Raw genomic sequence first — 26,168 nt, forward strand, 5'->3', positions numbered from 1 at the left:
TGTGGCAGGTGCTGCTCCCGGCTGCCGATGTAGCAAAATGGAAATATATATATATATCACATGTCATTACTATTTTTTAAATAACTATTTAGTAGTATTCCTTGAAGATAAGCAATAGGAATCAGCTGGGTAATTTAAGAAAAGGATGGAAAGGAGATGGTGGCTCATAAACGTGAAGGACTAGAGTAGAACCAGGCCTTGGAAAGCACAAGTCAGATCTGTGCATGGGATGTAAGCCAATCATAACAATTCTGTTCCCCACTTCTCCAGTCTCCTGGCAGGTGGAAGCCATGACCCAGATCTGGCCATTGAGATCTGTTATGGACTGAATTGTGTCCCCCACTCCCCATTCAAATATTAAAGCCTTAACCCCCAATGTGACTATATTTGGAGATAGGGCCTTTAAGGAGGTAATTAAAGCTAAGTGAGGTCATGAGGATGGGGCTTTAATTCAATATGACTGGTGTCTTTAGAAGAAGAAGAAGAGACACCAGATCTCTCCCTCCCTCTCTCTCTCTGAACAGAGGAAAGACCATGTGAAGATGCAGCAAGAAGACAGCCATCTTCAAGCCAGGAAGAGAGGCTTCATCAGAGAAAAAAAAAAAAGAAGCAGCAAAAACTGACAGAATTGAAGGGACAAATATTTCTATAGTAATAGAGACTTTAATACCCCACTCACAATAATAGATAGAACAATTGGACAAAAGTAAGGAAATAGAGGATTTAACACAATAAACCAACTAGATCTAACAGACATATATAGAACGCTTCACCCAACAACAACAGCATACACATTTTTCTCAAGTGCACATGGGACATTTTCTAGGATAGATCATATGTTAGGCCATAAAGTAAGTCTCAATAGATAGCAAAAGATAGATATCATTAAAAGTATCTTCTCTTACCACAGTGGGATGAAGTTAGAAATCAATAACAAAATTAAAACTGGAAAATTCATAAATGGTAGAAATTAAATAATATACTTTTAAATAACAATGGACGAAAAAAGAAATCACAAGGAAAACTAGAAAATACTTAGAGATGAATGAAAATGGAAACACTTAAAAACAAAACTACCACAGGAATTCCCTGGTGGTCCAGTGGTTAGGACACCACGCTTCCCCTGCAGGGGGCACTACGATCCTGCAAGCCATATAACACACCAAAACAGAACAAAACAAACTACCCTACGATCCAGCAATTACACTCCTGGGCGTTTATCTAAAGGAAACAAAATCACTATCTAGATATATGTACCCCCCCATTCACTGCAGCACTATTTGCAATAGCTAAGACATGGAAACAACCTAAGTGTCCAGTGACAAATGACGATAAAGCAAATGTGGTGTATATACACAGTGGAATATTATTCAGCCATAAAAAAGAACGAAACCCTGCCCTTTGTGACATGAATGGACCCTGAAGGCATTCTGCTAAGTGAAGTAAATCAAACAGAGAAAGACAAATACCATATGATCTCATTTATATGTGGAATCTAAAAAAACCCCAAACAAAGACACAGAGAACAGATTAGTGGTTGCCAGAGGTGAGAGATAGGGGGTGGGCAAAATGGGTGAAGGTGGTCAAAAGGTACAATTTTCAGTCTTCCAGTTATAATTATATCCTGGGGATATAATTTACAGCATGGTGACTATACTTAACAATACTGTATTGTACATTTGGAAATTACTAAGAGAGTAAATCTTAAAAGTTCTCATCACAAGGAAAAAATATTTGTAACTGTGTGTGGTGATGGATATTTTAAATATCATGATAATCATTTCCTGATATATACATATATCAAATCATTATGTTGTACACCTAGAACTAATACAATGTTATATGTCAATTATATCTCAATAAAAAAGGAAAAATAAAACTTTGAAAAAAACCCCAAGAAAATGAAAACATGATATAACAAAATCTATGGGACACAGCAAAGGCAGTGCTAAGAGGGAAATCTATAGTTATAAATGCATTAAAAAAGACAAAATCTTAATTAGGAGCATGGGATTAACAGACACACACTACTATATATAAAATAGATAAGCAAAAAGGATTTATTGTACAGCACAGGGGACTATATTCAATATTTCATAATACCTATAATAGAAAATAATCTGAAAAAATATATATAAATGAATCACTTTGCTGTACACCTGAACTAACACAATACTGTAAATCAACTATACTTCAATTTAACCTCCCCACACACAAAAAACAAAACCCCCTGCAAGATCTTAAATCAACAACTTAAGGAACTAGAAAAAGAAGAACTAAACCCAAAGTTAGCAGAAGGAAATGATAAAGATTAGAGCAGAGATACACAAAACAGAGAATAGAAAAACAAAAGAAAATCAATAAAACCAAAAGATGGTTCTCAAAAAGATTTAAAAAATGACAAATCTCTAGCTAGATGGACCAAGAAAAAAAGAAGACAAATTACTAAAAATCAGAAATGAAAGTGGGGGCATTACAGAAATAAAAAGACTTATAAGAGAGTGTTATAAACAACTTCACACCGAAATATTAGATAATCTGGATGAAATGGGGAAATACCTAGAAACACAAAACCAACACCAAGACTAAATCACGAAGAAATAGAAAATCTGAATAGATCTATAGCTAGTATGGAGATTGAATCAGTAAACAAAAATCTCCCAACAAAGAAAAATCGAAAACATGATGTCTTCACTGGTGAATTCTACCAAACATTTCAAGGAGAACTAATGCCAATCCTTCCCACTTTTTCAAAATACAAGGAGGTGAAGACTTACACAATGAAAATAACAGGACACTGCTGAAAGAAATTAAAGAAGACCTAAGTAAGTGGAAACACATCCCATGTTCAGGGATTGGAAGACGTATTGTTAAAATGTCAATATTACCCAAAGCAATCTACAGATTCAGTGCAATCCTTATCAAAACCCCAATGATGATTTTTGCAGAAATAGTAAAACACATCCTAAAATTCACATGGAATCTCAAGGGACCCTCAATAGCCAAAACAATCTTGAAAAAGAACAAAACTGGAGGGCTCACAGTCCTCATGTCAAAACTTACTACAAAGCTACAACAATCAACACAGTGTGGAACTGGCATAAAGGCAGACATAGAGACCTATGGAATATAATAAACAGCCCAGAGGTAAACCCTCACATATATGGTCAAATGATTTTTGACAAAGGTGCCAAGACTATTCAATAGGGAAAAGATAGTCTTTTCAACAAAATGTGCTGGGAAAACTGAATATCTACACATAAAAGAAGTTAGACCTTACCTAACACCATATAGAAAAGTTAAATTCAAAATGGATCAACAGCTAAATGTAAGAACTAAAACAATAAAACTCTTAGAGAAAACACAGGACAAAAGCTCCACAACACTGGATTCAGCAATGATTTCTTGGTTATTATACCAAAGGCATAAGTAATACAAGAAAAAAATAGACAAATTGGACTTCATGAAAATTAAAAGAACTAAAAATTTTGCATCAAAAGACATTAACCACAGAGTAAAAAGGCAACCCACAGAATGGGAGAAAATATTTGCAAATCATGCATCTGATAAGGGATTAATATCCAGAATATATAGACAACTTCCAAAACTCAACAGAAAAAATAGGCAAAGAACTTGAACAGAAATTTCTCCAAATAAAATACATAAATGGACAATAAGCACAGGATAGGATGCTCAACTATCATTAGAGAAATGCAAAGCAAAACTACAATGAAATACCAGCTTACACCCATTAGGATGGCTACTATTAAAAAGCAAACAAACAAAAAAACCCCAGAAAACAGCAAGTGTTGGTTAGAGAGGATGTGGAGAAATTGGAAAGCTTATGCACTGCTTGTGGGAGTGTAAAATGGCATAGCCACTGGGGAAAACAATACGGTGGTTCTTCAAAAATTTAAAAATAGAAATACCATATGATTCAGCACTTCCACTTTTGAGTATATACCCAAAAGAACTGAAAGCAGGGTCTTGAAGAAATATTTGTATACCCTTGTTCACAGAAGCATTATTAAACAGCTAAAAATGTGGAAGCAACCCAGGTGTCCCTTAACTGATGAGTGGATAAGCAAAATGTGGTATATACATACAATGAGATATTATTCAGCCTTAAACAGGAAGGGACTTCCCTAGTGGTGCAGTGATTAAAAATCCACCTGCCAGTGCAGGGGACATGGGTTCGATTCCCGGTCTGGGAAGATCCCACATGCTGCGGAGCAACTAAGCCCGTGCCCCATAACTACTGAGCCCACGCGCCACAACTACTTAAGCCCGTGCACTCTAGGGCCCACACGCCGCAACTACTGAGCCCGTGTGCTGCAGCTACTGAAGCCCGCGTGCCTAGAGCCCGTGCTCTGCAACAAGAGAAGCCACCGCAATAAGAAGCCTGCACACTACAACTAAGAGTAGCCCTCACTTGCTGCAACTACAGAAAGCCTGCATGCAGCAAACGAGGACTCAACACAGACAAAAATAAATAAATTAAATAAATAAATTTATTAAAGAAAAGAAGGGGACCCCCCGGGGATCCTTTAATATATATATATATATATATAGTGTTGCTTATTCTGTTTGCCCCTCCAGATTCATCCTTCTCCCTCTCTGCCCTGCTTTGTGTCCTAGAACACTATTCTAGGATGCTGACCTATATGGACTTCTGCTTTGCCTTCTAGCTTCCACCTGGGTTTAGCCCATGGAAAGCACCAGCAGGAGATGAGAGGCAGGAGAGGAGACTGGAGTATTTGTTCCTAATACCCACCTGTAACAGAGAACGAACGTGACTCCACATTGGATCTATTCCTTTAGCTCTAACCTTTGTGCTCTGTTGCCTGTACTAGTCATGCTGGCTCTACATCTTTGTCTCAAATAATAAAAGACTGTTGCCTAAAGCCTGAAATATACATCATACCCCTTTCTCAAGGCTGTCTCCCAGGCTTGACCTTTAAAGGTATGACACTTTTCATTCATATAGAGATAAAAAGTTGCAGAATAGAGAATAACATTTGTCTTATTGGAGGTTTGCAGGAACATTGTGACCAGACTTAGGTGGACAGCTGTAAGAACAAAGGATTATCACAACACTCCCAGGGCAACAACCAGCCACACCTGTTCCCCACTTAGCATAAAAGAAGCTTGAGGGACTTCCCTGGGGGCACAGTGGTTAAGAATTCACCTGCCAATGCAGGGGACACAGGTTCAAGCCCTGGTCTGGGAAGATCCCACATGCCGTGGACCAACTAAGCCTGTGCACCACAACTACTGAGCCTGCGCCCTACAGCCTGCGAGCCACAACTACTGAAGCCCGTGCACCTAGAGCCCATGCTCCACAACGAGAAGCCACTGCAATGAGAAGCCCGTGCACCACAACGAAGAGTAGCCCCCGCTCTCTGAAACTAGAGAAAGCCCGCCCACAACAACAAAGACCCAACGCAGCCATAAATAAATAAATACTCAATCTGATTTAAAAAAAAAAAAAAAAGAAACTTGACTTCTAACTCAGTTAAGATGATTCTTTGGGACACCAGTCCGCCACCTTCTTGGTCTGCTGGCTTTCCAAATAAAGTCACTATTCCTTGTCCCAACACCTCATCTCTCGATTTATTGGCCTGTTGTGTGACAAGCAGTAGAGCCTGGACTCAGTAACACACCTACCTCACTACCTCTTGTATTCCTCTTCCAGTCAAAGTCAGGTGGCCCTTCTACGGGGCTGCAGTAACAGTGCTCCTTTGGGTCAATGGGTGGTAACATTTTTCCACTGCTGAGTCCCTGGGTGCTTCACCATTCCTTGCTTTTTCACTTACCCTGACTAAATGGTCTCTTCATTAATTCTGATGTGCTCTTTGAGTACGCCATCTCTTCTTGCAAAGGTATTAACTCTATTAATAAACTCTTTGAAAGAAGACCCATCTGATCATTCAGAGTGGCATAAGATTTGGAAGAAAGTTGTGTTGATTCACTCGTGCACATATGCAGTTCTTGCAACCTAAACAGGAAAAGAACCTGTCCTACTGCCTGCTGATGGCTTGCACAGTAGCTCCCTCCTCAGAGAGAGGACGAATTCCAGTCCAGTTCTTATCCTCATGGAGACAGAGTCCTTGCCATCGAAAATTTTCCTTTAGAAAGTGCTGTGTGCTACAATCTCTTCAAAAATTGGTTTTGTGGTACCTTCTAAAGCTGGACATAAGTATACCCTATGACCCAGCAATTCCATTCCACCAAAAGAAATGAGTACATGTATTCATCAAAAGGAATGAAGATAGTTGCATTATTTACAATAATCCCAAACTAGGAACTATCATATGGTGATATATTCATACAATGAAATACTATACAACATTAAGAATGATCTGTTGATATATGCAACATGGATGAACCTCACATAATGTTGAAAAAAGCCAGACACACAAAAAGGTACATGATTCCATCATTATAAAGTTTAAAAACAGGCAAAACCAATCTATAAGTGGTGGAAGTCATGAAAGAAATTACTCTGGAGTAGGAGGGGGACAGTGTGGTAGTGTTCATGTGTTGGGAAAATCCATCATTACTGTACGCTTCCTACTTGTGCACTATTCTGCATGTACATTGTATTTAAATTAAAAGTTTACATTTTAGAAAGTGTCATGTGGAATCGCTGCATGTCAGAGACACTCTTGTACCAGAAAATTGTTTTAGGGCTTCCTGTGTCTAGAGTGGGCTCCATAGGAGGTAGAAGACTTTTGTGTCTGCCCCCTGGTATCCAGCTTCCCAGCCCATGAGACAACAAGCACTCCCAAAATGAGGCCACAGTCTAGAGAAGCAGTAGCAAGTACTGCTCAGAACCAGCTCTGCCACCTGCTGTTAGGCCAGGGTCAGTGAAACAGAATGGGCCCTTTTGGAAGACATTTTGGTCTTTCCCAGCCCTCCACCATGAGCTGTGTGGCCCTGGAAAATTCTCTTCCTCTCTCCAAGACTCAGATCCCTCCTCTGGAAATTGAGGGAGGGTACCAGATGCCAGAGATCCCCAAAGCTCACCTAAGGCACTTATTAAAATGCAAATTTGGGATTTCCCTGGTGGTCCAGTGGTTAAGAATCTGCCTTCCAATGCAGGGGACACGGGTTCGATCCCTGGTCAGGGAACTAAGATCCCACATGCTGTGGGGCAACTAAGCTCCCGCGCCACAACTACTGAGCCCGTGTGCTCTGGAGCCTGCGTGCCACAACTAGAGAAGCCCGCATGCCACAACAAAGGGCCCACACACCACAACGAAAGATCCCAGATGCTGCAACGAAGATCCTGCATGCTGCAACTAAGACCTGATGCAGCCAAATAAAATAAATAAATAAATGAAAATAACTAAAAAAAAATAATAAAATAAAATGCAAATTCTATGGCACAACCCCAGATCTGAATCAGAAGCTATGAGAGTGGGATTTGGTCATATCTTAAATCCCAAAATAATTCAGTGAGCCAGATGTGTGGAAAACATGACAAGGCATATCATCTCCAAGGACCCTACTAGCTGTTATTTACCTGACATTTTGCCCCCATGGTTCTTGGGGCTCAGGGTTCTGGATCACAAAGACTGAGACAAAACAGCCCCTATCAGATACGAGTTACCTTGGACTCTAATTGGTAAATTTAATTCATTTGTATTTACTATAATTACTGTAATAGGACTTACTCTGTATTTTCTGCTTAGGGTATTTCTCTCTCTCTTTTTTTCTTCTTTCTTACCTTCCAATAGATTTAGCCAAAAAAAGTTTTTTTTTTCTTGTTGGTTGTGCTGTGCGGCTTGGGATCTCAGTTCCCCAACCAGGGATTGAACCTGGGCCACAGCAGTGAAAGTGCCAAATCCTAACCACCAGACCGCCAGCGAACTCCCTAGCAAGTTTTCGTTTATTGGTTTAAAAAGATTACATACTATTTTTGTTCTTAGGGTGGTTAATTGCCTTAATATCCATTCTTATATTCATATACCCTCATCGTCATCTTAACATCTTCCCAGAACAGGACATGTGCTTCAAATTTTTCTTGTTGGTTGTGCTGTGCGGCTTGCGGGATCTCAGTTCCCCAACCAGGGATTGAACCTGGGCCACAGCAGTGAAAGTGCCAAATCCTAACCACCAGACCGCCAGCGAACTCCCTAGCAAGTTTTCGTTTATTGGTTTAAAAAGATTACATACTATTTTTGTTCTTAGGGTGGTTAATTGCCTTAATATCCATTCTTATATTCATATACCCTCATCGTCATCTTAACATCTTCCCAGAACAGGACATGTGCTTCAGCGTGCTTTACATTTCCTTTTATCTCTTGCTTTATATCTGATTTTAGAGGAAAGCTTTCAGCTATTAACCATTAAGTATGATGTTACTTGTGTGTCATAAACTACCTTTATTATGTTGAGATATGTTCCCCCTATATCAACCCTGATGAGCGTTTTTATCACGAATGGATGTTGAATTTTGTCAAATGCTTCTTTTGCATCTATTGAGACGATCATGCGATCTGTATCCTTCCTTTTGTTGATGTGGTATATTACACTGATTGATAATGTGAATAATGAACCATCCTTGCATCCATGGAATAAATCCCACTTGACCATAGTGTTTGTTTCTTTTTATACATTGTTGAATTCAATTTGCTAATATTTTGTTGAGGATTTTTGCATCTCAGAATTATATTCATCAAAGATATTGGCCTGTAGCTTTTTTTTTTTCTCTGGGGCACTGTCCTTGTCTGGTTTCGGTATCAGGATAATTGTGGCCTCGTAAAATGAATTTGGGAGTGTCCCCTCCTCTTCAATTTTTTGGTATAGTTTGAGAAGGATAGGTATTCGCTCTTCTTTATATGTCTGGTAGAATTCCCCTGTGAAGCTATCCATTCTTGGACTTTCATTTGCTGGGATTTTTTTTTTTAATTACAAATTCAATTTCACTATTAGTGATCAGTCTGTTCAGTTTGTCTATTTCTTTCTGATTCAATCTTGGAAGATTTATGTTTGTAGAGATTTATCTATTTCTTCTAGGTTGTCCAATTTGTTGGCATGTAGCTGTTTGTAGTATTTTGATTTTTTGTATCTTTATAACTTCTCTTTCACTTCTTATCTTATGTGAATCCTCTTTCTTTTGTACTTGATGAGCCTGGCTAAAGGTTTATAAATTTTGGTTTACTTTTCAAAAAACCAGCTCTTGGTTTCATTCATCTTTTCTATTGTTTGTTTCTATCTTACTTATTTCCTCTCTGATCTTTATTATTTCCTTCCTTCTGCTGACTTTGGGCTTTGTTTGTTCCTCTTCTAATTCCTCTAGATGGTAGGTTAGGTGATTTGAGATATTTGTTTCTTGGGTAAGCCTGTATTGCTTTAAACTTCCCTCTTTGAACTGCTTTTGCTGTGTCCCATAGATTTTGGAAAGTTGTGGGGATTTTTGTTTTTTAAATTATTTGTTTATTTTTTAATTTATTTTTGGCTGTGTTGGGTCTTTGTTGCTGCGCACGGGCTTTCGCTAGTTGTGGTGAGCGGGGGCTACTCTTCATTGCGGTGCATGGGCTTCTCATTGTGGTGGCTTCTCTTGTTGCAGAGCATGGGCTCTAGGTACGCAGGCTTCAGCAGTTGTGGCAGGCAGGCTCAGTAGTTGTGGCACACAGGCTTAGTTGCTCTGCAGGATCTTCCTGGACCAGGGCTCAAACCTGTGTCCCTTACATTGGCAGTTGGATTCTTAACCACTGCTCCACCAGGGAAGTCCTGGAAAGCTGTGTTTTTATTTTCATTTGCCTTGAGGTACTGTCTGATTTCCTCTTCGATTTCTTCATTGACTCACTGGTTTTCTAGATTCCACATATAAACAATATTATACAGTATTTGTTTTTCTCTTTCTGACTTGCTTCACTCTGTATGACAGTCTCTAGGTCCATCCACATCTCTGCAAATGGCACCATTTCGTTCCTTTTTATGGCTGAGTAATATTCCATTGTATATGTGTACCACATCTTCTTTATCCATTCCTCTGTTGATGGACATTTAGGTTGCTTCCATGCCCTGGCTATTGTTAGTGCTGCAATGAACGTTGGGGTGCATATATTTTTTGGAATTATGCTTTTCTCCAGGTATATGCCCAGGAGTGGGATTGCTGGGTCGTGTGGTAGTTCTATTTTTAGTGTTTTAAGGAACCTCCATACTGCTCTCCATAGTGGCTGTACCAATTCACATTCCCACCAGCAGTGCAAGAGTGTTCCCTTTTCCACACCCTCTCCAGCATTTATTGTTTGTAGATTTTCTGATGATGGCCATTCTGACTGGTGTGAGGTGATACCTCACTGTAGTTTTGATTTGCATTTCTCTAATAATTAGTGATGTTGAGCATCTTTGCATGTGTTTGTTGGCCATCTGTATCTCTTCTTTGGAGAAATGTCTTTAGACAATGATCTAAAGACACATTTAGATCTTCCACCCATTTTTTTTTTTTTTTTAGGGTGGACGTCAGTTGAGGAAAACTTTTATTAAAAGTCACAAAAGAATTTAGAAAAGTAGTTTTTCCAACCACGTTAAATATTTAGATGCAATTTAAATAAAAAAGACTGTGGACTATTCGTTCTCATTGGACTTATTCTTAGCAAAACTTTTTACTCGCATTTTTTTCTTATTAGTTATCTGTTTTATACATATTAGTGTATACATGTCAATCCCAATCGCCCAGTTCATCCCACCACCACCACCCCTGCCACTTTCCCCCCACGGTGTCCATACGTTTGTTCTCTACATCTGTGTCTCTATTTCTGCCTTGCAAACCGTTCCACCCATTTTTTGATTGGGTTGTTTGTTTTTCTGATATTGAGCTGTTTGTATATTCTGGAAATCAACCTCTTGTCAGTTGCTTCATTTGCAAATATCGTCTGCCATTCTAAGGGTTGTCTTTTCGTCTTGTTTATGGTTTCCTTTGCTGTGCAAAAGCTTTTAAGTTTCATTAGGTCCCATCTGTTTATTTTTGTTTTTATTTTCATTACTCTAGGAGGTGGGTCAAAAAAGATCTTGCAGGCTTCCCTGGTGGCGCAGTGGTTGAGAGTCCGCCTGCCGATGCAGGGGGACATGGGTTCGTACCCCGGTCCGGGAAGATCCTACATACTGTGGAGTGGCTGGGCCCATAAGCCATGGCCGCTGAGCCTGCGCGTCCGGAGCCTGTGCTCCGCAACGGGAGAGGCCACAACAGTGAGAGGCCCGCGTACCGCAAGAAAAAAAAAAAAGATCTTGCTGCAATTTATGTCAGATAGTGTTCTACCCAGGTTTTCCTCTAAGAGTTTTATAGTGTCCAGCCTTACATTTAGGTCTTAATTCATTTTTAGTTTATTTTTGTGTATGGTGTTAGGGAGTGTTCTAATTTCATTCTTTTACATGTAGCTGTCCAGTTTTCCCAGCACCACTTATTGAAGAGGCTGTCTTTTCTCCATTGTATATTCTTGCCTTTGTCATAGATTAGGTGACCATAGGTGTGTGGGTTTATCTCTGGGCTTTCTATCCTGTTCCACTGATCTCTATTTCTGTTCTTGTGCCAGTACTATACTGTCTTGATTACTGTAGCTTTGCAGTATAGTCTGAAGTCAGAGAGCCTGATTCCTCCAGCTCCATTTTTCTTTCTCAAGTTTGCTTTGGCTATTCGGGGTCTTTTGTGTTTCCACACAAATTGTAAAAATTTTTGTTCTAATTCTGTGAAAAATGCCACTGGTAATTTGATAGGGATTGCATTGAATCTGTAGATTGCTTTGGGTAGTATAGTCATTTTCACCATATTGATTCTCCCAATCTAAGAACATGGTATATCTCTCCATCTGTTTGTGTCATCAGGTGCATATGTTTTAATGAGTGTTATATCCTCTTCTTGTATTGATCCTTTTATCATTATATAATGTTCTTCTTTGTCTCTTGCTATAAACTTTTTAAAAAGTCTACTTTGTCTGATCTCAGTATTGCTACCCTTTCTTGTCATTTCCATTTGCATGAAATATATTTTGCCATCCCCCTCATTTTCAGTCTCTGTCTTAAGCTCTAAAGTGAGTCTCCTGTAAGCAGCACATAGATGGCTTTTTTTTTTCTTATTCCAATCATCCACCCTACACCTTTTGATTGGAGCATTTGGTCCACTGACACTTTAAGTGCTTATTGATAGGTATGAACTTCCTGCCATTTTGTTGTTTTCTGGTTGTTTTCGTAGCTCTTCTGTTCTGTTTCTTCTTTTCTTCCCCTGTGATTTGATGACTTTCTTTAGTGGTATGCTTGTGCTCCTTTCTCTCTAGTTTTCGAGAATCTATCGTAGGTTTTTGATTTGTGATTACCATGAGGTTCATACATGTTGACCTATACCTACTTGTTTGAAACTGGTAGTTAAAGTTCAAATACTTACTAGAAGATCTACATTTTGTGTTTTCCTCACACGTCTTGTGTTTTTGGAGCTCTATTTTACATCTTCGTGTCTACTCCTTGTTTACTGTAGTTATAGTTACTTTTACTTCTTAGTCTTCATAGTAGCTTACTTAAGTGGTTGATTCACAGCCTTTACTATATATTTGCCTTTATTAGTGGGATTTCTCCTTTCTGATAGATAACTTCTTCTTGTAGCCTTTTCTTTTACACATAGAAAAGACCCTTTAACATTTCTTTTAGGGTTGGTTTAGTATTGATGAACTCTTTGCTTTTGCTTGTCTGAGAAGCTTTTTGTTTTTGCTTGTTTTTAATCTTTCCTTCAATTCTAAGTGTTAATCTTGCTGGGCAGAATATCCTACGATCAGGTTTTTCCCTTTCAGTGCTTTAAATATATCATGCCACTCCCTTTTTACCTGAAGTTTCAAAAAGATCAGTTGATAGTCTTCTGGAGGTTCCCTTGTTTATGACTCTTTTTCCCTTGCTGCTTTTAGAATTCTTTCACTTTTGACATTTTAATTATGATATGTCTTGGTATGGGTCTGTTTGGGTTCATCTTGTTTGGGACCCTCTGTGCTTCCTGTATCTGGACATCTGTTTCCTTCTTTAAGTTCAGGAAGTTTTCAGTCATAATTTCATCAAATACATTTTTGACCCCTTTGTCTCTCTTCTCCTTCTGGGATACCTATAATGCGAATGCCGGTACCCTTAATATTGTCCCAGAGATTCCTTAAACTGTTCTCATTAAAAATTTTTTTTCTTGGGACTTCCCTGGTGGCGCAGTGGATAACACTCCGCACTCCCAAGGCAGGGGGCCCGGGTTAGATTTCTGGTCAGGGAACTAGATCCCACATGCATGCCGCAACTAAGAGTTTGCATGCCACAACTAAGGAACCCATGTGCTGCAACTAAGGAGCCTGCAAGCCACAACCAAGGAGGCTGCAAGCCACAACTAAGGAGCACCTGCTGCAACTAAGGAGTCTGTGAGCTGCAACTAAGGAGCTGGCGAGCTGCAACTAAGACCCGGTGCAACCAACTAAATACTTTTTTTAAAGTGCCATTTAAAAAAATTGTTTCTTCTTTTTGCTCTTCTGATTGGGTGATTTCCATTATTCTATCTTCCAGATCATTTAGGCATTCTGCATCACCTAGTCTGATGTCCATTCCTTCTAGGGAGTTTTTCATTTGTTATTGTATTCTTCAGTGCTGACTGGTTCTTTTTTAAATTTTCTCGTTCCTTGTTAAAATTTTCACTGCGCTCATCTATTCTTTCCTCTAATTCAGTTAGCGTTCTTATTACTAATGCTTTGAACTCTTATCTGGTAGATTATTTGTTTCATTAGTTGTTCTTTGGTGGTTTTTTTTTTTTCTTTTTTCATTTGAAACGAAATTCCTGTCTTACTTTGCTTAACTTTCTCTGTCTCTATGAAATTAGGTAAAACAGTTACCTATCACAGTCTTGAAAGGGTGTCCTTATGTGGGTGTGTCCCTATATAGTTTGCATGTGCCCAGTTGCTTTGGTGGGAGAGCTGGATCTGACGTGAGCAGAAGTCACATCTTCCCTCAGGGTGTGTTGGCAGCAATCACCTTGGTAAGAGGTGGGGCCGGAGATGAAGGGGCTAGAGCCAGAGCCAAGTCTGAGCCAGGGCTTCTCCTCTGTTCAGTGGCCAACATCACCCTACTGGTGGGGGCAGGTCCCAAGTTGCTGAAGCAGAAGCCCTGAGGGTCAGGTCCAAGCTGGCTCTGTTCCCTCTAAGTGTGTGCTCTCCCTCACCGAGGCACTGGCACCTCTACCCCAGAGAGAAGCAATGCTGGAGCGAGAGGGGCTGGAGCAGGCCCTTGGCAGGGGTCAGGGCATAGGCTGGGGTCGTCCTAGCAGTCAGAGTTCTGGACTACTCTTGATCTGCTGCCTCTGCAAGCACCAGTAATGGCTGCCATTGCCTTGTTCAGATGCCATGTTAGGTCTGAGCCAATTCCATCCCCCACAGCTGCATAATGTCCTCACCCCTGGCAGCTTTCACCCTAGTAGGAAGCTGTACTGCGGAGTAAGCAGGGCTGTAATGGGCACTCAGCTCAGACTGGGGCATGTGCTTGGGCAGTTGCAGGGAACCAGCCAGAGCCCCAGGCAGTTTCAATCTGCTTCCGCCACCTTGTTTTGGGAGTAAGCAAGCATGTGCACACTCTACACGAGTGCAGTCTTGGTTTCTTACAGCCTTGCTGTCAGTTCCACTGGCTTTCAAACCAGCTCAGGGGACTTGTCCTCCCAGTGTTGGACCCCAGGGGCACCTAATGTGTAGTTTGAACCGCACACTCCCCAGGGAGGATCTCTAAGCCCATGTAATCCTCCTCCTCTTCTGTGTCCCCTCCCAGTGGTACAGGTTCCAACCCAACTGCTTCTCTTTCCTTCCGACCCAACTCCACGTGGACCTTTCTTACAGTGTTGGTTGCGTGAGTTCCTCTGCCAGTCTCCAGTTTGTTTTCAGTGAGAATTGCTCCACGTGTAGATGTATTTTTTATGTGTTCATGGGGGGAGGTGAGCTTTGTGTCTTCCTACTCCACCATCTTGATATCTCTGTTTCTGAGTACTTTAAAATATTTCTTTCAATGTGAGTCTTTATGTGGCGTACTTTTGAAGCCTTGTATGCCTGAGAACATTTTTATCATGTCCTTACGTTAAAATTCTATGCTCTTTTCCTTGAATGCATAAAAAGCATTAATGAGTGACTCAAATCCAAGAGTCATGTTGAGATGTGTCACAGCAGTCTGATTTTGGTTCAAACCTTGTGGTGGATCTGCATTTTCTCCATGGAAGCCTTTAAGATTTTCTGTCTTTGACTATAATATGTATAGATGTGGGTTTTCCTTATTGCTCCTTTTGGGACTCCATGTGAACCCTTTCAAACTGAGGCCTATTTTCTCTTAATTCCTGAAAATTCTCCATTCTTTTAAAAATTATTTCCTTCCTGAAAATTCTCCATTCTTTAAAAAATTATTTCCTTAGTTTTATTTTCATTTTTCTCTCCAAGACTCTTGTGTTGTACTATTTCTACTTCTACTCTCTATATTTACTTAATGCTTCCTGGAAATGTTCCTAGTTGTAGCCTTCCAAGCCATTAATACATTTTTTAGCCATATTTCTCCTACTTTTTATCCCATTATTATCTTGTTCTAATTTATCTATTTTTTCCAAATTCTATATATTTCCCATAACTAATATTTCTATCTGGTTCTTTTTTTTTATGTTTTCTTATTGTTCCATCTGGATAATTTCTAATGTTAGCTCTACATATATTCATCATATATTAACTTCTTCATCCATCTCTTCCAATAATCTTCTTCAGAAGGCATATGCTGTCCAGCATGCTGCCTTTTTATAAGGTGATTGTCTCTTCAACTGTCTAGATATTTAGGGATTGGTGTCAAAGAAGGCCAAGTGGGGAACCAAAACTTTTGTTCCAATGAATGGGATGAGGCCTCCAACCTCTATCTCTACTGTGTTATGGGAGATTATATGGTTGGGCTGGACAAGCACCCCACCTCGAGGTAACAAGTCACACTCCCTTTCCAACTGGAGTGGCATCAGCAAAGGCCTACTGGAGAGTCAGAACATTCGCCACTGCCCAGGAGTAATGACATATAACCCCTGCAGGTGTAAACTGAGGCCATGTGAGGAAGAGTAACAAGGTACCCCCTCCCCAGCTGGATTAGCATCGGCAGAGGCTAAGTGGGGAGTTGAATTCTCACCTCCACACAGCAGTAAAGGGAAGCTTGCCTCCCACCCCAACCCCAGTGTCAATGAAAGTTGAGTGGGGATTCGAGACTTCCATCTCACCTAGCAGTATCAAAGCAGCTCCCTCTTTATCCTACCAGAGCAGTCTCAAACAAGGCCTGCTAAAACAGATGATTTAAATAAGATCTAGAGCTTCAGAGATAATACACAAGACATCAGATTTCAATAAAAATCACATAACAAACATACCAAGAACAAGCAAAATCTCAGCTTAAATGAGAAAAGACAATCAACACATGGTAAGCATTGCGATGCCGTAGATACTAGAACTGTCTAACAAGAATTTTAAAGCAGTGATCATAAAAATGCTTCAGTGAGCAATTGCAAACACACCTGAGACAAATGAAAAAAAAATTCTTAGCAAAGAAATAGAAGATATAAAGAATAAAACAGAAATTTTAGAACTGAAAAATATAATCACCTAAGTGAAAAACTTGATGGGCTCAATAGCAGAATAGAGGGGACAGGGGAAAGAATTAGTGAACTTAAAGACAGACAGTAGAAATTACACAATCTGAAGAGAGGGAAGATAGAGTGGGGGCAAAAATGGAAGCGTCTCATGGCCCCGTGGGAATGTTAAAGACCTAACATTCATCTCACCGGCATCTAGAGAAGTGGAAAAAGAGGGTGGGGTTGAAAAATAATGGCTAAAAATTCTCCAAATTTGGCAAAAAGGCATAAGCCTACAGATTCAAGAAGCTGACTGAAACCTAACAAGATAAGCCCAAAGGAATTCATGCCAAGACACATCATAGTCAAGTCTGAGAATTAAAGAAAAAAAAATACTGAAAGCACAAAGAGGGAAACAACACCTTACCTATAAGGTGAAAAGACAATTTGAATGATAGCAGATTTCTCATCAGAAAGCAAGGAAGTGGCTTAATATTTCTGAAGGGCTGAAAGACACGAATGGTCAACTCAGAATTTTATATGCAGAGAAAATATCCTTCACTAATAAGACATGGCCAGATGAAGGAAAATTAAAAACTTTTGTTGCCAGCTGAACTTCTTGAAAAGGACGGCTAAAGGAAGTTCTCTAAACAGAAAGGAAATGGTAAAATTAGGAGTCTTGGAACATCAGGAAGGAAGAAAGAGAAATGGAAAGAATAAAAATATGTAAATACAATAGATCTTCCTTCTTTTGAGTTTTGCAAATTATGTTTGAAGCAAAACTTTAGAACATTGTCTAACATGGTTCTCAACATATATACAATTGTATTAGAAGTGGGAGAAGGTAAAGGGACAAAAAGGGAGGATAGGCTTCTACACTTCACTCAAACTGGTAAAATGTGGATACAAGTAGATTGCAATAACTTATGTGTATATGTAATGCAACATTTAGAGAAACCACTGAAAAAGCTATTCAATCAAGGAGATACATTCAAAAATACTACAGATAAATCAAAACAATATTCTAAAAAAAAAAGTTCAAGTAAATCACCTGAAGGCAGGAAAAAGAAACACAAAAAACAGAACAAACGGAAACAAAAACTAAAAATGGCTGACTTAAGTCCTAACATATCTACAATTACATTAAGTAAAAAGTCTTAAAAAAACACCAATTAAAAAACAAGAGATTGACATCAGATGTGACATGTGAATGTGAGATAAACTTCAGGGCAAAAAAAATTACCAGGTACAGAGAGACATTACATAATAATAAAAGGGTCAATCCACCAAAAAGAAACCTAAATGGCATGCACCAGATAACAGAACTGCAAAATACATGAAGCAAAAACTGGAAAAGGACACAGACAATTCCACAATTATAGTTGGAAATTTCACCACTCTCTCAACAACCAATAGAACAACTTGACACAAAATCAGCAAGAGTGTTAAGAACTCAATAAAACCATCAACTGACAGAATTTTATCAACATTTATAAAAAAACACCCAACATAATACCTTTTCAAGCACCTATAGAAAATATACCAAGATAGAGCACCAGATCATGGACCGTATTACAAACCTCAACAAATTTTTAAAGACCGTAATAAGGTATCACAACACACCTATGAGAATGGCTAAAACAAAAAAACAGAGATAGTATCAAATGCTGGAAACTGGATCTCTCCATTACTGTTGGGAATATAAAATGGTACAACTACTTAGGAAAACAGTTTGATGGTTTCTTTAAAAAATAAAAACTTACTACATGACCCAGTAACCCCACTCCTGGGCATTTATTCTAGAGAAATGAAAACTTATGTTCATACGAAAACCTGCTTATAAATGCTCATAGCAGCTTCATTTGCAATAGGCCCAAATTGGAAACAATCAAGATGCCCCTCAACAGGTGAATGGTTACAGAAACTATGGTACATCCATTCCATGGGACATTCATATTCAGCAGTAAAAAGAAATGAACTACTGAAACACACACCATCTTGGATGGACACCAAGGGAATTATGCTGAGTAGAAAAAAACCCAATCTCAAAAGGTCACGTACTGCAGGATTCTATTTATACAATTCTGTGAGATGAGAGATTAGTGGTTGCTACAGGTCAGGAATGGTGAGGGGAAGGGGACGGATATGACTATAAAGGAGTAGCAAGGGGGGTATCTTCGTGGGGATGGAATTTGTTCTATATCTTGATTATGGTTACTGGGATAAAATGACATAGAGGGCTTCCCTGGTGGCACAGTGGTTGAGAGTCCGCCTGCCGATGCAGGGGACACGGGTTCGTGCCCCGGTCTGGGAAGATCCCACATGCCACTGAGCGGCTGGGCCCGTGAGCCATGGTCGCTAAGCCTCCGGAGCCTGTGCTCCGCAATGGGAGAAGCCACAACAGTGAGAGGCCCGCGTACCGCAAAAAAAAAAACCAAAAAACCACATAGAACTAGACACACATACTGTACCGATGTTAATTTTTGGTTTTGATATTGTACTATACTTATGTGAGCTTTAAGTACTGGGGGAAACTGGATGAAGTGAACATGGGACCTCCCTATGCTATCACTGTAAGTTAAACACACACACACACACACACACACACACACACACACATCTAAATAGCCCAAGTCTGTTTGTTTTAAATCCCTTCTCTCTTCGAAAGGCAATAATATGGACCATGCGACTTCATCCTCTGGATGTTATTATTAGACTGGGGTAAGAGAGGATAAGAAGTATCAATCTGTAAGTGGGACTGAGCCAATCAGATTCACTGTGTTCCGAATTTGAACTGAAGGACAGAAATGCAAAGGGATGAAAAAAATCCTGTGATAACAGGATCAAAACTGGTCCCTGGCCATTCTACATCAGTTGACGTCATGCGGCAAGAAGCAGAAACTGTCAGGCTGCCTGCCTGAGAAAATGTCAATTGAGAGAATATTCCCTTTTAGAACTAATATGGGTGGTGAATAGTTTCTGCTTCTTGCAACCATCAACCCTGACTAAAACATATACTGTAGAAAGGGAAGATTAAAAAGGTAACAACATTTCTTCTGCATTGTAATTTGCTATGGCCCTGTCCCTATACTGCTGAAGTTTAAGACAGCTATCATTTAAACAATCTGATCCTCATCTCTCACTTCAAATGACCCACCCAGGTCAGTGAGACCAGAGCTGAAAGTGAGGGAAAGATCAGGTCTCTATTAAGGATGGAAGAGCTCATGCGTACCAGACTCTCCAACCAGTATATCAGAACTACAGTTTCCACCCATAGAGGGTTCCAATGCTTAACGTAGAGACCTGGAATTTAAGGATAAGAAGGAAGGTCCTCTTGGATACAAGTTTACAAATAATGTGGAGGTTGGAATTCGTTCATTCATTCATCTCTAAGTCATTTATTTATTGGAGTACGTAGAGGTATAGGGATTTCAATCTCTCAAGAGGGACTCCACCTACTGACTCAGGCATAGCCAAGAGCCCACCAGGGCAGCAATAATCACTCTAGGCTTGGTGGGAGGTAAACTGAAAGGGGTCACATGAAGGCCAAGCCACCATCTCCTCACCTCCTGTGTTCATCTCCACTTCTGGTCTCCCATCTCAGAACCCCAGCACAGTGCACAGTAGACAAACAGACAGTGGTATCAGGTTGCCTGGGTTCAGTCCTGCTTCTGCCACTTCCTGCTGTGTGACTTCTCTGTGCCTCAGTTTCCTCACCTTACAAGTGAATTACCTTAAAGGGAATTACAGTACCCACTTCATGGCTCCAGGCAACAGTAAGATGATCACTGGAATTACCACAATATCTTAACTTTTATTTTCTGTGCCACTTGATCGAGTGGTTACCAGAATAAACAGAAGAAGTCAACTAAAAACACATTGAAGCAATCCAAATTTGTTTTTATTTTTAATTGTTTTGGCTTATGGAAGAACAGAACCGTCACAGCAGCTCAGCTCTATAACCCATCCAGCCCAAGACTGTTCTAGTGGTAGAGCCAAGGACAGACAGGTCTTCCTCCATCAGTGACCTCTTCTCAAAACAAGGACATCTTCCATAGAGCATCAACATGCATCTGTCATCCAAGAAATCAACTAAAGCCCTCTTGATCCTTCTACACTTTCAGCCAGTAGTTATCACCTTCCGAGGTTACAGACTCCAGGTTTGCTACATGATAGGCAGAGGAAAGCTTCCTTTTACACTTCAAGGGCTGGAGAAGTATGGAATTGGGGAACATGACTGTATAGACTTCAACCACTTCCTCCTTTAGCCTGTCCCTCCAGGGTGCAGAAGAATCAATGTTCTTACAACTTCCCTTCTCCTTTTGGCATTCTTTAAGGTGTACAACACAAGCCTCAGGAAATCATCCATGGGAAGCATACTGGGATTTACGCAAATGCAGGATGATGCGTTAGTTTCTCCTTTGGCCCCAGCACACACAGGGCCAGCATCTTTCAGGAGCAGCCCCTCCAGTGCTGCCTAGACTGCACTCTTAAGTCATGAATGGGTTGTTCAGGAACCTCTTTCCTGAATGATTCCTAAAACTTCACATTGTCTCACAGTTTCACCATCCTCAATTCCTATGGGCGTGTTACTATCCTACCTGTAAAGTTATTAAACCCCTGACACTGGATGTCTCTTTCAGATTTTGCATCTTCCTCCAACTTACTAAATGCCTCCTGAATTTCAGAAAGCAGTTACCTGCCAGCTAGTACAGGGACGCAGCCTAATTCTGTGTGAATCACTGCTGAGACCAGCTCTGCAGGAGGTCGGGGAGGAAGCGTGTGGTGTATAATCTGCCCACTCCACTCCTATCATATACACTCCCCTGGCCCTGCCTGTACCACCCCAGATGGCCTTGTCTGAGACTCCTGCACTCTGTGTACTCCCTCCCGGCTGCCACTCATACTGGAGGTGAGGCTCCTGGATTGAATGCAGGTGGCCTGGTTTGGATACACGATGCACTATACGGGTCAGAACCCTGGACCACAAGTCCGGCCACGGCACGCTGTGGGCCCTCCCTGCCTTCAGTACAGATACTGAAGAGTTATATCTGGGTTGCCTTATTCATCGCCTTGGCTGGAAACATTCTAGAGTATGGAAGGGAAAGGAGCGTGCTCTGGAGGATAGGTTGTCAGCCAAATCTAAAATACTTTTTGCACACAAGTATTGTGAGGAGGTAAGGAGGGGCTCAGAGCTCCATCTTCAGTGATCACTTCTCCAGGGACCTCCACGTCCAGGGCTCAGGCTGGTACCAAGAGCCCTGCACAGCAGAGTCAATACCAATAATTTTCCCACTTCTAAGCAAGAAGACAAAAAGTTCCACAGAGCTGAAACAGAAACACTGAAGCATGGCCTTCGTCATCCTGATGCCTGAGCTTCACGGGACGGCCAAGATGTTAACTTAGCAGTTATCCCTGTTCCACTTCCAAGCACTGGAGACAGAAATTTCAGGGGCTGAGGTTTCTCTCCTCTGGCTTGGCAAATTCTTCTCATCTCCAGTTGAATCAACGGCTCCTTAGGTACCAGATGCTAAGCCTCAAGCCCAAATCGTTTTCACCACTGACGTGTCCTTCAAGCCACTTCATCTGCTGTTCCCTTCTTCTTCTTCAGCCTTTCTGGACCTGCAGGCTTTCTGGATACAAGAACTGCCCAAAGCATGATGGAAAAAAGAAAGAAGCCAGCTTTCACCTCCTGGCGATTGCTGGTCCCAACATCTACAGGTGGCCAAAGGGACTGAAAGATGACAGCCCAGTTCTCTGTGCCCTATCGTGGGTTTGAAATGAGGAGTTCCCAGGTCTCAGCAGGTACTCAGTATCCAGTGTGGCTCGTAAGGAGGGAGCTGCACGGGGAGCACTCTCCCATGGCTGCTTGGTGAAGGCAACAGTGATGTGCAAAACAAGCCCTTCTGGCACTGAACCACTGGCCAATGGGCCAGGATGATCCCGGTCCTCAGCACAGGGCTCTCAGTCCCAACTCGTGCAGTCCCAGACCACACGGACGTCTCCTCCCAACTTGGCACGGGGCAGTACAGACTTCGAAGGGGAGCTTCTTTATTAAAATGCAGTGAGCAGTCCAACACTGCTACTTGGGTCAAGTTACAGCTAATGCTGGGGAAGAAGTGCCTCCAATCCATACACGGCCAGATCTGCTGAGGACTGGAGATTCTGGGAACCAGACCTGCAGATGCTAAAGGACAAGGCCCCCCCTGCTGGTGCCATATCACCTTGTCTAATGGTTACATAAGACCCAGAGGCCCAACCCTGAAGACAGTTGGCAGAGAGGCAAAAATGACTGTCTTAAAGAGGTCTTCAGACAAGTGTACAGCTCAGCAGGACAGCACACGTGCCAGGCCTCACCGTGCAGCAGCCGTCACCAACCTGGTAAAGGAGGACATATCGCATGGCATCTTCAGGGCGCTGGAGGCAGGCGCTGTGGCAGGAGAGGTAGGGAACAAGGGTCAAAAGTTTGCCAGGTTAACACATACAGACCCTCTGACCCAATATCCCACTCCTGAAAATTTATTCCGAAGAAATGATGCTCAACAGGGAAAAAGCTGGATGCACAAGGATATGTGTTCTAGCAGCCAAGTGATGAATAGAACATGGACTCTGGAAGTAGAGACCCACCTCTACTACTTTTTAGGGCAAGTGACTTACATTCTCTGAGCCTCCTTTCCCCCCTCTGTGAGACAAAGAAGACAGCACCTCCTCCCCAGGGTTGTTGTGAGATTAAGTGAGACAAACTGCATAAAGCACCTACAGTCTGTGTTCAACCACAAACATTAGCTCTTGTTATTACGTACAAGAACAAGAAAAGAATGCAGGAAAAAGGAAACAGGTGAATCATTAAGGGTGACAGAGCTGAAGCGAAGTTTTCCATGACTGTACTGACAATATCATTGTTTCAGGTCTTGTCCATTTTTTAAGTGCTGTGGAAGATGCCATGAATTGTTGAGCCCTGCAGCTTAGGAAGAAGGAAGCAAGGTAGACAGAGTCGGCCTTTCTTCACAAAGGTTTTCCCCACCTCTCTAGATTTCACCTTTGGAAAACTCCTAAGAGGTCTCTGAGGATACAATAAAGCAGGGGTAGATGGAAGACACAGGAGAGGAGGAATGAAGAAGGGTTTGACAATCAAAACTGGAAGGGATCCGCCTCTCATCTGCTCACCCTGCCCAAAGGTGGGCTGTGCACAGATGAGCACTCCATCCTGACCAGGAGGTCTCCAGAGTGAGCCCGCTCGCCCGGGGCTGCTGCAGGAGCAGCTAGAGGCTGCCTGCCAGCCTGGCCAGAGAGGAGAAAAACCTTGTGATCATAGTCAAGGAGTCCATTCCTAGGACCCCGCTGCAGGGCACAACACGGTCTCTGTCTCTCCCCTTCCTCCTGCGGCTTCTCAGCTGTAGGGTGTTCATAATGGTCCAGTTCCATAAAGGAAACACACGGTAAATATTCATCACCGCCAGAAACAAAACACATAATTAAGTGCTTGCAAAGACCTTAGAGAAGTCTAGCCAGTGTTTACAACCTTTTTTCATTTTAAATTCATTTTCTCCATAAATATTACAGTATATAACCCCAAAATTAAAAAAAAGGTTATTTTTCAAACTTACAACCATTATCACACATTAAAAAGGTTAACAATTCCTTAATATCAACAATTATCCAGTCAGCGTTCAAATTTCCAGGTGTCTTATAAACATCAAAAATGGGTGGTTTGTTTCTCAACCTTTAAAAATGCATATTCTCAGCACCTGAGGACATTCTGAGACAGCCCCTACTATCTCACCACCACAACAATCACTGACTTATGCCAACCTCCTCATTAGACTAGATGAGAAAATGCCCAGAGAAGTCAGGTGATTGCCCAGGATCACACAGCTAGCTGAAGACAGAGGGCCTATGCTTTCCCTGATATCACACTGTCTGGCAGTCTGAACACTGAGGTAACTGTTAGACGCTTTTGAGTCAGCAAGTCTTAATCTAGTAACACCTTTGTCTAAAAGAAAACTATCACCACTAGAACCCTCCTACTAATTTTATACACCCATTTTACTGAGATAAAAACTGAGCTCTCAAGTTAATATCATCAGGTAGAAGTCAGATTTTGATCTTTATTCTGTACTTCAATTTAGCCATGGAAAAGGATTCTCAATGACCTCTACTCTTCTCAACTCTAACTAGCTCCCCCGGGCCAGAGCAAGCTGAAGAGGACCACCTAAGAGAGGAGGAAGAAACCCATGGTGGGGACCTGTGTTCTAGCTGTGCCTCAAATGTGGCACCAGCAAAGGATAAGACTGCCTGAAAATAGGCCCAAATGGCTTTATAGGTCATTTCCGTCAAACCATCAAGAAACAGTTGATTTCTGTGTTATATAAATGTTTTGGAATATGAGGGAAAAAATGTCTCCCATCTCATTCTATAAGGATAGAATTATCTCTTTTCTACAACTGGACAAGGAAAGGATACACACAAAAAAGCAAGGGTGGAGAGGAAGAGGACTAGAGGCTAATCTTACTAATAAACACAGAGGTCAAAATCCTAAGTAGAATAAGAGCAAATGAAGACTAGACATGCTTTTTCCTCTGAAGCACTTAGCTTCTTTCTTTTTTTGTTTTGTTCTCCTTTGATGGGGTTTTGTTTCCTATACATGCACAATAAATTTAGGTATGTGCTAAACAAACAGAAGAGGACACACTGAACAAGTACTGAATCTGGAATTTAGACAGCTCGATATCAGGAAATCTTAGAAAGTAATTCATCATTTTAACTGATTCAAAGGAAATGTTTATACTCATTCGGCTCATTTGATTCCAAAAGGGCAATGAACAAAATTTAAAACCCATTATCGGGCTTCCCTGGTGGCGCAGTGGTTGAGAGTCTGCCTGCCGATGCAGGGGACACGGGTTCGTGCCCCCGGTCCGGGAAGATCCCACATGCCGCGGAGCGGCTGGGCCCGTGAGCCATGGCCGCTGAGCCTGCGCGTCCGGAGCCTGTGCTCCGCAACGGGAGAGGCCACAACGGTGAGAGGCCCGCGTACCGCAAAAAAAAAAACAAAAACCCATTATCAAGAGAAAGGAAGAGAATAAAGATTATCTTAGCAAACTACAAACATAATTGATATACTTCCTTAACTTGATAACCTGCATTATCAAACAATAATAAGCTTGTGTAGAAACAGACAGGTCAAGGGTACAGAACAGGCCCTGTGTGTACAGTAATCTAGAATGTGAGAGCAGCTGATTTCAAATGAATAGAGGAAGGATGAATGGGCTCATCAATAAAGTTACATCCTTACCTCACTTAGCATAAAAAAATAAATTCAAGGTGGACTGAACAACTAAAGGTAAGCAGATGAACAAAAGCAATAGAAGAAAACACAAAAACAGAGGTTCAGTATGGGATGATGGGAAAGTTCTGGAGGTGCATGGTGGTGATGGTTGCTCAACAATGTGAACACATTTAATGCCACTGAACCGTAAGCCTAGAAAAGGGTAAAATGGTAAATTGCAGGTAAGTAAATTGTACCAGTTTTAAAAATAAAAGTTTTTAAAAACACAATAAGATTATATTCTTGCAATGGGAA

General features: G+C 41.1%; 1 protein-coding gene across 6 annotated transcripts in view; it reads right to left on the reverse strand.

Moving 5' to 3' along the window:
- Positions 1-26,168, reverse strand: part of KANSL3 (KAT8 regulatory NSL complex subunit 3) — a 62,970-nt gene that overhangs the window by 656 nt on the left and 36,146 nt on the right. For 4 of the 6 annotated variants that reach the window (XM_024743697.1, XM_024743704.1, XM_024743701.1 and 1 more), the window contains one exon: positions 20,472-23,018. In XM_024743697.1, coding sequence (XP_024599465.1) covers positions 22,998-23,018 — 21 coding nt within the window. In that variant the 3' untranslated portion in view covers positions 20,472-22,997. Of the gene's footprint in view, positions 1-20,471; positions 23,019-26,168 lie in introns of those variants that run through there. The other 2 variants (XM_024743699.1, XM_024743700.1) reach the window with 2 other exon arrangements.

The sequence above is a fragment of the Neophocaena asiaeorientalis genome, unplaced genomic scaffold, assembly GCF_003031525.2.
Source record: "Neophocaena asiaeorientalis asiaeorientalis breed wild unplaced genomic scaffold, Neophocaena_asiaeorientalis_V1.1 scaffold114, whole genome shotgun sequence".
Classification (NCBI taxonomy): Eukaryota; Metazoa; Chordata; class Mammalia; order Artiodactyla; family Phocoenidae; genus Neophocaena; species Neophocaena asiaeorientalis.